General features: G+C 33.6%; 1 protein-coding gene across 1 annotated transcript in view; it reads left to right on the top strand.

Moving 5' to 3' along the window:
- Positions 1–14,946, top strand: part of hiw (MYC binding protein highwire) — a 180,474-nt gene that overhangs the window by 131,662 nt on the left and 33,866 nt on the right. Inside the window, exons 31-44 of the mRNA XM_085961171.1 lie at positions 800–988; positions 2,152–2,355; positions 3,215–3,553; positions 3,898–4,030; positions 4,583–4,719; positions 7,219–7,304; positions 7,804–7,850; positions 8,172–8,212; positions 8,414–8,545; positions 11,088–11,256; positions 11,367–11,516; positions 12,246–12,531; positions 13,484–13,647; positions 14,451–14,624. Of these exons, the coding sequence (XP_085817297.1) occupies positions 800–988; positions 2,152–2,355; positions 3,215–3,553; positions 3,898–4,030; positions 4,583–4,719; positions 7,219–7,304; positions 7,804–7,850; positions 8,172–8,212; positions 8,414–8,545; positions 11,088–11,256; positions 11,367–11,516; positions 12,246–12,531; positions 13,484–13,647; positions 14,451–14,624 (2,251 nt within the window). The remainder of the gene's footprint in view (positions 1–799; positions 989–2,151; positions 2,356–3,214; positions 3,554–3,897; positions 4,031–4,582; positions 4,720–7,218; positions 7,305–7,803; positions 7,851–8,171; positions 8,213–8,413; positions 8,546–11,087; positions 11,257–11,366; positions 11,517–12,245; positions 12,532–13,483; positions 13,648–14,450; positions 14,625–14,946) is intronic.

Below are 14,946 nucleotides of genomic sequence, written 5' to 3' on the forward strand. Positions count from 1 at the left end.
TGCTTCTCAATTTAAAGTTTTTTAATATTCTTATTCTATATTACAAAAGAAATCTCTTCTCTTCTTGGTCGTACACTCATGGCTGAGGTTCGTGACCACATTTGAATTTCATCATCCTTTCAGTGACCAAGACTTTCTATCCTTCTCGATCTTAATTACTTAATTAAAATAATATTAATTTAAAAAAAATTAAGGTTTCCTACAGCATTGATTTTAATGCTGTTTTTGCTTATTTCCAATAATTGTAGATGCAGTAGATGTATTTGTAGCAAATTTCATACTCTTATATGTCGAAAACCATAAAATAAGCTAATTAAAAAAAGCTAAGATGTTGTGTTATGCACATGCATGCAAAGGAGAGCATGACTCTTTTTAGAGAGATTTTCACTCATTTAGACTCAAAAAATGAAAAGTAACTGTCCAGTTAACTTGTTGATCACGAATTTGTTATATAGGGATATATTAAAAGCAGAATCGATATATGTATAAACAAAACAGAAATTCCGCAGCAGGTCAAAACCAACATATTGACAGATACTTACAACAAGTAATAGAAAATTTCATAGAAAGGGCTATAATTTACCAGCAATAGACATTTGTTAAACAATATTTTTTTAACTTATTTTTATAATATAAGATTTAATCAAATATATTTCCATTTAATGTTTTTAGTTGGTTCAAAAGACGAATGTAGTGACTTATTGTACCACACCCCATACGGAGGCATACTAATTAAAATGTGATAAATTGATAAGCAATGATTTCTTGACCATTACTTTCAATTTTCATTATGTTTTAGGCATTTCAGGGTTATTCCCTGGAAGAACTACGCATTGCAACCCCAATAGGGGCCAGACCAAGAGAAGTAATTACGGTTTTGAATGACGAATCAAAGTTCTATGACCGGCAAGTGACTGCAGTATGGGTACCTATGACGTATGGCCGATATTCAATCCAGTGCACCATTGATGAATACAGCATTGACGAGGTGAATTAAAGTTGTTTCATTATCGTGATTATATTAAAAATACAGATAAAATAGTCCTGTTTTGATACTTCGGTCTTTATTTCGGTCAGTATTTAATCCACAAAAAATAGTTGAGGGAATGGGTGATCTACAATAATGGTTGTGATAAGTTTGTTAAGCCAAAAAGGTGGAAGGAACATTTTGTCAAAAAATAGTTATGTAGGTATGTGTTTAGATTGCTTAAGGTGATTCATCAGTGAAACGGCAAATAATTTTCAACCATAGGCGCGACGAAATTTTGCACTCGCTCCCATTCGGAGAGAGAATGTAGAGCTGGAAACAGGTCATTTTGGTTCGTGATGACGACGGCCGTAATAATTCTTAAATCGTGTAAAGGTGACTTAAAACGTTACCCATTTACTTTAAAAAGAAAACATGTCAATGAATATATTATTATTGTTACTGATAAAACAATAAACAGCACATTAAATGGACACATGTCGGATTTATAAGACAAATTATATTTGGTTTGACATGCCTCATTTGCACCCGCGACCCCCAATCAGTACATCGCCTAGCGACGATCTTTTTAGACCGTGTCTCAACTGAGGTATGGCCTTAAATATCATCATCAAAATCCTAAAAGTGCTTTAGCAAGAGCTATTCTGTGATGAAGTTACAACAATTTTTTTTGTTAGGATAGACAATGAAACATTTATATTGAGACCAGCAATGTTCTAATTTTAAATTGCTCCCTGGTAATGTTGCAAATTATTACTTCTGATATACTATTCATAAATTTCAAGATAATGGTCTTAATAAAATATTGAATTAAGAACCATGTTAGAGCCAAGTTTATCACAAATGTTTTCGTGATATTAAAAATACTGGTTATTGTGTAATAATACCTCTTTTCATTGGTCCAAATTAACTCCCGGCCTCTTTAATTTTGTACCTCCACTCCTATCTGTTCCCAACCATCAACTTTCACTCCTACTCTTCCATAAGCACCCCTATATCACCCCTTACCTCACCGATTCAGCACCGCAGTCTTCTTATCGTTTGCTCTCATCCTGAATGTCTTTTAAAGAATCTTTTCATCTCCTGCGTATTTAGCACACAGTGAACATGCCTCGCTAACTTAAGCCATAGTGGTTACTTATAACATCAATATATAATTTCAGCCACTTATTGTGAATGTAAATGAGCCTCTCGGAGGAGTACTGCCGTCTAATCCGAAAATAATGGAAGAATCTCCAAAACCAAGCAAAATTCGTAAATTCATGGAGGACGATTCATCAGGTTTAAGAATTCGAGCTCATCCGTCTCTGCAAAGTGAACAAGTTGGGCTGATACCAACCGGTTGCAGTATCACTTTCGATAATGTTGTAAGTTATTATTTTTCTACCCAATAATTCATATGAGTATTGTAACCTAATGACTTCTGGCTACCTTAATAGAAGTGGTAAGTGGTCCAGTGTGATTTCTTAGAGGGAGAATTTAGCACGTGGTCAGATGGTTATTTTTTATTGAAACAAAGGAATTTATATTAGGTATTAAACGCTATGAATACAATCTTAGATATGGTTGTATTATACATAATTATAGAATGCCTTAATCTCCTAAGTGTAAGTCTCCCCTCCCTCTCTAATCGCATAAGTATGAATTCACGTAAGTTGAATTCGCGTTAAGTCGATGACTTACTGTATTAATTTATTTTGTGGCAGATAATAGTGCCGGTGTGTTCACCTACATTCCACTTTCAAGTATCATAAAAAGGTTTTGCTTCTGGTAGCCGGCATCATTGCCTCGAGTGACTGGTAACACATCTATTATATTTCTATGGATCACGCCTGTCTTAAAAGTATGAAGATTTTGAAATAAATTAAATTAAACTGCTTTGGTTGTTTTCAGTTTTCAGTGTAAAAAAGGTTCATAAATGTAAATATCACCAAACAGAAAAAAAAAATCTTTGGAAGCTTGCTTATAATTTTTAGGCAACAATTTCATAAGAACATGGTAAAAAAATATTTTTTTTGTATAATTATGCAAACTGATTATTTTGTAAAACAATAAAATCTTCTTCATTCTTTGACATATTATTATAATAAAAATCCATGGTTAGTCACAGAAAATCAGTGGATTGCTCATAACTGTGTTAAAGGGTGCTAAGTGTATGTTGTTCTACCACTAAGTTTTTAACTAATGTCAGTAGATTCCTCTAATATTATGTTTTTTTATTACTAGGTAACAAATGCCGACGGAGTCTGGCTCCGTTTAAACTCTGAATCCTCAGCAACATTCTGCAACTACATACCGAATGACGTAGAAGCTTGGGTCCTACAGTATAACCACCATTTGAGGAAGAGCCTCTTGCATCCGAGTGAACCGGGCTATGTTAAGCTATATGATGTGAACAAGAGATCGGCAAGTCAATACAGCGACAAATTAAATGTGGACCATATTGATCCAACACTGGATAAATTCCAAATTGTGCGCCAAACAGATGTCCGCACAAGTTATAAGAAGGATTCTCCAGTGATTGGTGTTCTTGAACTCCACGATATAGTGTACGGCAAAAAAACCGTAAGTACTCAAACATTTGTTATAATATTTTTGATAAATCGCATACCAATTTATGTTTTTACGTTTTGGTTATAGATTACAAATAGGCCTTATTCCAAAACTTTATTTTTATTATGGTGTTACTTTTGTGTATGAAAATGAAATTTATAATAGGGTATTAACGGCCCACATGTGCCACGTAGGTCAAAATGGAGCCAAAAAGCCATTTCTATTGGGATCTCCCAGTGTTTAAGCTACAACATACGGGTAATTGATAGTGATATGTTAGAATAGCCTCGCTGATGTATCTTGGTCTGGACTAGGTATAAAGATTGAATTATGTGATCAACAAATTAATGTTTCAGCACACATCTATGCTGGAGACTTGGGTGATGTTGGATGAGAGATCTGTGGAGAGATACGGTTATTTAAGTGACACTGGAGAATGCTGGGTTCTACGCCACGCTTTGGAAACAATCACACATACTGGTTGTTCTGGTGAGCATTCTTATAGTAATCATTGCTTTTACACGATCCGTTACTATGCGGATTCAAATATATACAATTAGTTAATATGAAAAATAAATTCAATGTAGAAGAGAGCATTATGAAATAATCGTTTTATTGGTTTCGTCATATATTTTCCACCAACTACTCTATTAAAAAATAGTTTTACGTCTAGTTATAGTCTAGTATAGTTTTAAGTCTAATTGACTCACTTTTAGGCTGCTGAAAATGAGATGTCATACAATAAAATTAAACAATACAAATTAACTTATTTTTACCAAAATGTTCCTTTCATCCTGTTTATTTAGCACCCTCAATATGAATTTGGTTAAAATAGAAATCGTGCACCTTTTGACTTATTTACGATGCATGGAGTTTAGTGATCAACATGTGTCGGTTTTGTTGTGCTTGGCAGGTGGGGCATGTGTTGTTTTTTTCAAAATAACATACTGACTGTTTATCTGTCTCACATGGATTAGTCTAACTGCATGATACTAATTCAGAAATCGGGGCTCTGTTATTGTTATTACTGTTTTTTTTTAGATACTGATGAATCTGCAGATCTTTCTGATACAGATTTTAGAACACAGTCGAGATATTATAGAGTTGAAAATACTGCACATCAGAAAGAACGTATGGTGTCAATGAAACAAAAGTACAAAGAAAAAAGGAAGAAAGATGTAAGTTAACTACTCTACTGTTGAAGCCTATTTATACAAAACAAGAAATTTAATTTCAAGGGAACAACCACAATTTAAAAATAATTACAAGATAAAAAGAACTTTTTTTATACCACATTTTTAAATTTTCTGTTGAATCATATAAACTTGACAATTCCATGTATTAATAAATACTTTTTTTTGTACTTGATAGAAATACTGAATAAATATAGAATACTGAAATGTCATTTTGATATTTCATAATGATTTCCATAGTAACGCACGTATATATTAATAATTTAGTTGCCATGACCCCCTTAGCAACCAACAATAGTGTTTTACTTTTAACGAATTTTTTCCGAAACATACAACACAGAATTAACTGAAAATGAATTCAATTCTGCTTAAAGATGGCTAAAAGTATTAAAAGAATGCATTGTCGTCGTGTTCTGATATATTCTAAAAGTTTCAAATCTCTAGCTAGTCGGGAAGTTAGTTAAAAATCTTCAATCGTCCAATACAAATCTTGGACAAACAAGAAAAAATTTGTACTGGACACACAAGAAAAAATCTGTACCGGACAAACAAGAATACGAGCTAATAAATATGTGGTAATAATTATTGATGCTTCTTCTTGTAGAACAATATGGTATTTTTTATGTACTGATCCGACTTTGTTTTTGAATACCTCATAAATAAAATGTGTTTTAACATTTTTTTCTTGATAATTATATCATTTACTGTATTTCCTACTGTGATTATAAGACGCATGTTTTTTCCTATTTTGGTGTTTCCGAATTCGCAATGCGTCATATAATCAATGGTATCTTACAATCGCTGTAAAATTCCGTGGTTGTGATGAATCATCATTGATTACTAGTAGTGGTGGGGGGGGGGGGGTCATTTGGTTTGGAGCAGGTAGCCGAGTTACAGTGCCACTGCCTAAACACGTTTGAGTGATAAAAGATTTAATGCAGGCTTTTTCGACCGACATTTTTAATACACTTCTAAGGTTGGTCAATTTCTTCGCGGATGCTGTGTTTCAGTTATTAAATTGCTGCAGGTTTGTTCGTGTAGAGCCAAAAAATATCTGACACTGGTACTTAAATCAGGTGAACGAAGTGGCTGATTGATGTCACCCAATTTTGATATTATTCAATTGACAAGGGAATTGCTTCATAAAAAATTTCCATTGTAGCATGAGTTCCTATTAAAACCACATTTGCTGCGGTCTTGTTCATCAATTTCAAGCAAAAATCACAATTTACACTTTACAGTAATAGCATTTTTGTTCTAATTTTTGAACAAAAATAATCTAACAATGCAGGCAGCCAACCGGCTATTCTGTTCCCACAACAGATCTATTCAGTTTAAAATGAGCTTTTTAAAATGAAATTTTCAAAGAAATTATTTTCTTTTTTAATAAAAGTTAACCGATTTTTTTTTGATTTTTTTTAAACGGTACATGTTCAAACACGCGCGTTAATATCATTTTACTCCCTACTTCAATTATAGTTTGTCAATTTATGGCTACGGCCGTATGTTGTAGCTTAACCACTGGGGAATGACAAAAGAAATGGCGTATTTCAAAAAAACACTACCTTATTCTTAGGTCAATAATTATTATAAAGCAAACAATATTCATAGGATGTTTATCACACTTGAATGGTCAAAAACATAGTTTATAATAAGTATATTTAGAATCATCTTCAAATATGTTAATCTTGCCGATTTTTTGAATAATAAAATGCCTAATTCTTGTCAAATTTGGGATCACAGAGATTATCAATATAATTTTTTATCGTGAAAATTTTACAAAAATTATCTCGTAATAAATTATACTAATGGTTTTATAAATGCGTTTAAAAATTAATAAATGTAAAAAATCTTAACGCCACTGCACAGTTATGTACCCAAATATGACTATATTCTGAAACATTAGAGCGAGAGGTTTAAAAGAATACTATTTTATGTAATAAAAATACTTTATGCAGTCATCAAATGTTTAAAATAACTATAAAGGATAATAAGGCTTCAAAATTATATAAATAGATTATCTACAACGTTTAAGGAGTGTCCAGGATCATGGTTTGAAAATACAATAAAAACTCAATTTCGACCTACGACGAGCACGTGGGCCGTTAACCATAAAAAGTTATTGCAATCTCAAATTCTCAAAAGAAAATAAAAAAGAGAGAATAAAACTTTCGAAAGAAAAATTCGAAAGAAAATTTATTGAACTGAAACTACTGAACGATAAAATGAAAAAATAAAATAAAATAATAGGCTTGGCGTGGGCGGGAAGGGAGTGCGTGGCTTGCCGGCGTAAATTTTCATAACGAATTTTCGTTGGAGATCATGAGTAAAACATGTTCCATGTTAAAACAAAATCGGAATAGTACCTGTATAAAAAGATAACTTTACTGTTATTTGAAAAATTTCAAGTGTTGATTATTTGTTTGTACAGTTTGAAATCGATCTCTGTAAATTAAAATATAAATCATGTTGTTTTTATTCCAGAAGAAAAGCTATATGCGATCAACTGTACCCGAAGATGGGGAGAATCAAATTGAAGATGTGTCAGTATACACAGACAGCGCATTTAGGTAAATATATACCTTGAATTTGTTACGAATAGATGTTAATGTTTTATTACATACTTAGATATTTATTACACACTTCAAATAAAAACATGACATTTGACTTGTACCAGAACCATGAATATGTAGCTTGTGCAAAGACAGACCGTGATGATGGCTCTAACCAATGGTACTATCTTTCAATATGCCAACTTACAACATCTTAATTTTCTGTGGCTACCAATTCTACATACTAGAAGTTCACGATTTTCTCTAGTTTAGTCCGTTTTTGTGAAACTTAGGTAAAATTTCCAGAAAATTGTGGCGGATGTTATATAAAAATGGTACTCTTAATTACAATGAAGTAACATTTTGTTTGGTGGGTGTTTTCATAGGCTCTGGATAATGGTTTTAGTCCCTCCCAAATTTGGCCGCAGACAACTTATTTTGGTCCATCTTTCTGGTCGTTATAGTTTTATTAATCTGATAGGCTTTTTTAATATGTATATTCATTTTTTTTCCACAGAGAAGGGGGCAATGGAAATGCCAGTAATTCTGCTTCAGCTATTCCAGGTAATGTAATATTTTAATTTGTCATAATGGTCTGTGAAAAAATTAATTTCTCAAAGTGTTAAAGTAAAATTTCATTAATTTTTCTTGAGATGGTGAGATTTCACTTTGTGACAATAATTATAAAATTAAAATTTGAATGACTTCTGACACATAAATCGTAGAAATAATTTAGACTAAGTGGGATGATAAATCACATCTTTCACTTTTCGGGTGATAGTTCTTATCCTTTACCAATCCATCTATAATTGTTGTTTTTAATACAAAATGAATACATGCTATATTTACATGATTATATACATGATTAATTTGATTTATTTTCAGGTTATAACAAAGACATAGCGGTATACTTCATTGATTCAACGGTAAGTAAAAAAATAATTATATCCCTAGACACAACATGCATTTCTTGACTAGCCGCAGGTTTGAACATACAAAGATTTCTGCTTTGCTAGATGATCACATGTTATTCTCTATCCCTGGTAGTAGATTAGGTGTTTATGGAGTACCTAATTATTTATATAAATGAATCATTAATTTTAATCATTTTTTACTCTTGTTTATAGACCAATGAAACAGAGTCACGAGTCACCCAAATAGGAACGCAAACTTCTCCAGAAAATTCGGTGACGTCTTTTGAAAATCCTTCACCAGATCAATCATCCAATACGTGTCAAGCATCTCAAGCGTTGCCCGAGGTAATTATGTAATATTGATTACTTAAAGAAATATAATATATCTTGAATGCAATAAATCAAATAGTATCAGTTAACATCGTCAATATATTTTTAAAAGTTTCAAAAGGTTGAGCAAGTTCAATAACGTTTTGATGAATCTAAAAGTGAAGGTTTCAGATTAATAGTAACAAAATTGTATTTTTTTTTGAAGAACATAGTTTGGAAAAATTCAATGCTAAAGTTCTCTTGAAAAGTTGAGCGATGACAACCATATTTTTTTTATTTCTATTTGGAAACTGTCTTATGAGGAATTTATTTACGACACTTTCAAATCGATAGGATTATTAATAAAACCCCATGTTTTTGGATTTTAATAGAATATATCGTTGTTGTTTTGTAAAAAGGGCGAATAAACCAAAATGCTATTTTACAGGAGGATTTTTAACTTTTGACATTTATTTGTTTATTTCCTGTGGATGATTATAAATATCTAACAGGTTTATAATAAAAGCTTGAGAAAGAATACTGTCATTATAATAGGCATTATTATATAATATTTTAAAAATCCTAATATGTCACATTCGCTTTTTATTCGTAATACTAAATGGATATTCGCCCTTACGATTATCGTTTTTAAGTACTTTCCTGTGGAGATACAAATTCGCCATTTTTACACAACAAAGCTAGTGGGGTACATATTGTATTTTCATTAAAATCTCGATTTCGCCAAAATGGTTGATTCGCCCTTTTTACAAAACACCGACGATATTGTCACTATATTAGTAGGTACCTTTGTACTGAATTAGAATTCTCTGTTGTATACAGGAGGTAGGTGAAAATTAAGTGTAAAAATGTGAAATAAAAATCTGATACAAAATCCTGATCTACAGAAATGTTGCAGATTTATAGAGTGGATATTCAAAAATAATATGTAATGACATTTTGATATTAATAAAAGCGTATGCATAAAGATGTTTCTTTTGAGTAATGATGTTTGTTCATTTAGTTGTCGTTGTTTACATGCAGAAATTTTGTAGTTTCTATTAGGTAGGTATCTTTTGAAATTGTTCAATCATCAAGAAGCAGTATGTGACAGTGTGAATATGGTGTATATTTTAATGTTTCCGTTTGGATATACTCGAATACAAGGGTGGGTCAATAATTCCTTAGAAAAAAGCATTAAAACAGTTTTTATTTTTGTATTTTTTTTTTATTTCTCAACATAATCTCCTTGGAGCTCAATACACTTGGTTAGACGTTTCTCAATTTTTTTTAAACCGTCAGAAAAATAAGTTTTCGGAAGGTCCTCAAAATAAGCATTTGTCCGATCGATGACTTCTTCATTTGAAAAAAAACGTTGTCCACTTAGCCATTTTGTTAAGTTTTGGAAAAGGAAAAAGTCACTGGGGGCTAAATCTGGCGAATACGGTGGGTGGTCGACCAATTCGAACTTCAATTCTTCAATTTTAGCCATTGATCGTAAACATGTGTGAACACGGGCATTGTCCTGATGAAAGAGGATTTTTTTCCTGTTTAAATGAGGCCGTTTTTCTTCAATTTCGTTTTTTAGCTGGTCCAATAAAGATGCATAATAATCCCCTGTTATTGTCTTTCCTTTTTCCAAATAGTCAACGAAAATAATTCCACGTGCATCCCAAAATACAGTAGCCATAACCTTACCAGCTGATTTTACGGTTTTCGCCTTCTTTGGACATGGTTCGCCTTTCGCAATCCACTGCTTTGACTGTTCTTTCGTCTCGGGAGTATAGTGGTGTATCCATGTTTCATCTACAGTCACAAAGCGACGAAAAAATTCATCCCGATTGCGTTGCATGAGCGACAACAGGGCTTTAGAGGCCACCACCCTATTGCGTTTATTGCCGACTGTGAGCAAACGCGGCACCCATCTTGCAGAAACTTTTTTCATACCCAATTTGTCATGTAAAATAGAAATGACGCTACCTTTTGAGATCCCTGTAACCTCAATTATCTCACTCAACTTTAATCTTCGGTCACTTAACACCATATCGTGGATTTTATTGATCATTTCTGGTGTAGTCACCTCTACAGGACGTCCTGAGCGTGGTTCATCCTTTGTTGATGTACGACCACGTTTAAATTCATTTAACCAGTTATAAATAGTTGCAAGTGAAGTAGCAGATATGCCGTGAACTAAATCCAACTCATTTTTTATTTCCTTTGCTGTTAACCCTTTTATATTAAAATGTTTAATAACAGCTCCAAACTCAATTTTCTCCATTTTTGTAAACAAGCAAATTTTTTTTTAAATGTACGAAAATAAAAAACAACAACCCGACCAATCTGATTGAAACTTCGCAGCATACTGAATCGGTAGTGCCGCTGCATGAAAACAAACCGCTTACAGTACTAGTCGCGCCACCTGTCGGCTTTTCTAAGGACTTATTGACCCACCCTCGTAGCTTACGTCCATATTAAATTATAAACTTAATTTAAAAATCATTCCTGGTGGTATTTCCAGACATGCTTGAGTTTGTTAGCAAGTATATTTTATGAAAACTTGTGTGAAAATTATTATTTTTAGAGCCCAGGAACGAACAGAAATAAATTTGGCCGCAAAAGAACCTACTCAACCGATTCTACTACAACTGTTTTACATGAAGAAAATAAAATAGTTCTTTGCGGTTATGGAAAAAGTCCATCCAAGGCGGAAAGTTTTAGAGCAATGTTTGCCGCTTTTATGTGGCATGAAGGTAATAACTATCTATCTCTACTTTAACTAATACTGTCTCTGTAGTACACTGTTATTATATCGTATAGTTTGTAAAATTAAGGAGTTAATTAATAATGTTTTATGTTTCAGGAATTGTTCATGACGCCATGACGTGTGCTTCATATCTTAAGTTTTATCCTAGTCTTCCAAAGCAGGGATCACAAGTTGTTACACGTCATCTGCCACATTCCCTTGCTACTCGTCAAATGCAGAGGCATTCTGTTGAAGTTTCCAATGCTGGTACGTGTTATAAACATTTAACTACGAAATCGCAAGTAATAATACATAATCGTCAACCATAATTTTATCTAAATTTTATAGTAGTTTATAAACAAACCACATACATTACCAAAACGGATTAGACATTAATTTTCATTAGTAAAATGCTCGGCAAATTGTTAACACAACATGGTGACTAATCCATCGCCGGATGGAAGGAAATCTACATTTGTGTAATAAATTAAATTTATTAAAACTGTTTGAAATCAATAACTAATATTAAAATTAAACGTTACATTTTTGCTATCGTTCTGTGTTCATCTGCCTCCATCCAGATCTCTCCAAAGCTGTTTGACTCCAGTTTAGGATGTCCAAAATCTTAAAACTATATTCGACACTATTCAACCACCTTGTATGAGGTCGACCATGTCTTTGTTTGCCTTCCGGTTTCCTGAATGTTAGTTTTTTATGCATGTCTATTCCATCCTGTGTACATGGCCCAGCCATCTAAGGCGACCCAATTTGATGGCCTGTACAAAGTGTAGAGTTTGTTATTGTATTTCCGTCGCCACCTGATGGGTTCAAAGATGACGCCCAACACTCTTTCCATGTTTTTGGCAATGCACCAAGTTTTCGAGCCATACATGGAAATTGGTCATATTAGTGTTTTGTACATGTACATCTATTTTACATCCCTGTGGTAGTGTCTTAAAAACAAAACTTTTTAAAAATTACATCATTTTCTTTTAGGTAATTATCTAAATATCCAAGCATCCACCCTGGAATCCCTCACCAGATCAGCTTTGAATGCAAATGCAAACCGCGCCCGATCGAAACGCACTGCGAGCATTACAAATGCAGATGTGACAATGATCCGTGAAGAAGATGCTGCTGGTCCATCCGGAGAAAGTACTGTGGAAGACAAGGGAGATGTGGTGCGTGTTCTACCTGCAGCTTTCAGGGCATTACTGGCTTTGTGGGATGCCATGTCAGAAATGCTCCCTGATCCAAAATATATTGATAGGAATGACATTATGTAAGTATTATCCATCTTAGTAAACCTATCTCTCGATTTACACCGTAGATATAATATAGGTACCAAGAAAACCTGTGTAAATGAAAATCACTAAAAAAAAATCGAGCCCATGCATGATTTGGGTATACAGTTGAATGAATAACGATATAACGAACTGATGCGAGTGAGGGGCTGTCCGTTAAAGCCGAAAGTCCGTTATATAAAAACACAATCAAAATCTGTGTTCGGATGATATATCCAGAGACACCCATTATGGAGTGACGTTAATGTTCGATGTCGACGCGCTTGCTTCTAGTAATCCTGATTTGAAAAAAAAATTAAGTTTATACTTTTGAAGTCTGCTATTTTTTATAATCAATCAATTTGCTAAGGGGGTGGGTCCTAGCAACTAAATTATTAATGTATACGTGCGTTACTATGGAAATCAAAATGAAATGTCGAAATGACATTTCAGTCTTCTATATTTGTTTGTTTGTTTTTTATTTACTTCATATCAAGAACAAGTTTAAGCATATTGAGCATAATAAATTTAAAAACGTATATAAAAAGTTCTTTTTATCTTGTAATTATCTCAGCTGATTCTCTCTTTCTTTAAGCTGATACAAACATCTGTCGAACATGCTGAGTTTCTTGATTCAGCGAGTTTTAGGGCAGTCCGTGGTCATTTGATGCCTTCATATTTCTCTCTTCTTGGTCGTGCATTCATGGCTGAGGATCGTGACCACATTTAAATTTCGCCATCCTTTGAGCGACCAAGGCTTTCCATCCTTCTCGATTTTCCGCTTCTCTCAGGGCAGAATGGATGGTGCCCCCAGTCGGCTCTTTCACTTGGTCGCTGCCTTCTGCCTTAATATATACCGCATAAATCGAGAGATGAGCTGAACCAAATCAGTTGATTGGATTATCCAGGTTTGTCAATGTACAATGCTAAATGAAAACTGTACCGTTTCAGGTTTAATGATAAGACGCCATTTGAAGAACACGGTATGCCAAGCAACAAATCAGATAAAAATGATCTATCAGAAATATTCTTTTCTGCATCGTCCAACGGAACCTATAAAGAATCAAAAAAGTCAATGCAGCGAAGGAAAGATTCCAAGCCCATGGAGAAAAATAGTGTGTATTTATTCAAAATTAAATCTATTATTATTTATATTTGACATATCTTAAGTCATATTCGACAATTACATTATATGTCTTCTAAGACACCATAACATAACCCAGAGAAATATGGGAATGGATTCACAAGGCTAACCGTCATGGTCCAGTGCATAAGGAACTGGACATGCACCCGATGTATCCAGGTTCGATTCCTGCTAGAAATCACTAAGCCTGGGAGTTCATGTGATTTTTTCATTTTTACTATTACACTACTGTTTCACTACACTACTGTCATTGGACAATATATATTGTATATTACATATAAAAAAACGTTATTGAAAAAACTATTACATAGTCTGTTATATTGAAGACAATTAATAGTCATCATAACATTACAAAACTCAGCCCTTCTCAGGAAGAAGAGCATTAATGCAATAACATTAGTTTTCAGAAAATCAGTTCAAATGACATACGATACCTTTGTCTGAATTCCATCACTAAGAGATGACAACTATTTGAGTGGTGTCGGGCAGCATATATCACATAAATTGGGAACTGCCTCGTAGTGCTCAATCAATTATGTCTCAAAACGAAGATTTCTTGATATTCTTACTTTTCCATTCCACTTTGTTTCACTGCAAATAACGTTTAATAATACCAATTGGAGCGACTCCCCCTCCTCATCAATTCCTGAATAGTGCAGCAACCATAAAGTAAACAAAGAATAGGTAATTTAAAATATATTCTACATGAACCCATGCAGGCAGAACTGGGGTTGAAAGGACAGACTAAACTCGTTAAACTTGCTCGTTTTTCAGGCTCGACCAATAAATATTTATGCGAACTATGCTGCGAATCAGTTGATCTACCGGTCTCCGAGCATATGCTTCGTAATCATAAAGGGTGCGGGGGCCCATCGTCAGGCCTAGGATATAGCTACACTGGCATATACGTCGGAGGATGGTTTGGAATATGTGGCCTTCCTGGACATGGTAAACTTATTCAGTAATCTATCATTGGCCTTTTACCCACCTGGTTCCTGGTGCAACAGATGTATATTATAGCGACAGGTGGTTTGCACGTAAACTGACCATAGAGCTTTATGATTCAATTGTAGGAAAAAAATATATTAAGATCAAATCGGAGAATTTCTGTAAGTGGTTACCATAACCATTGACTTATTAATAGACGCAGCATGTGAAGAATAAAAGTATGCCTGTAAATGAGCCTGCTTTTAGATATCTGCTTGATCTGATTATACAAATTTCATTCTTTCATAAACAGATTAATACAATCAATGAATGTAGTTGAAAA

The sequence above is a fragment of the Rhyacophila brunnea genome, unplaced genomic scaffold (assembly GCF_057557595.1).
Source record: "Rhyacophila brunnea isolate RB1 unplaced genomic scaffold, BYU_Rbru_1.0 scaffold_1, whole genome shotgun sequence".
Taxonomy (NCBI): domain Eukaryota; kingdom Metazoa; phylum Arthropoda; class Insecta; order Trichoptera; family Rhyacophilidae; genus Rhyacophila; species Rhyacophila brunnea.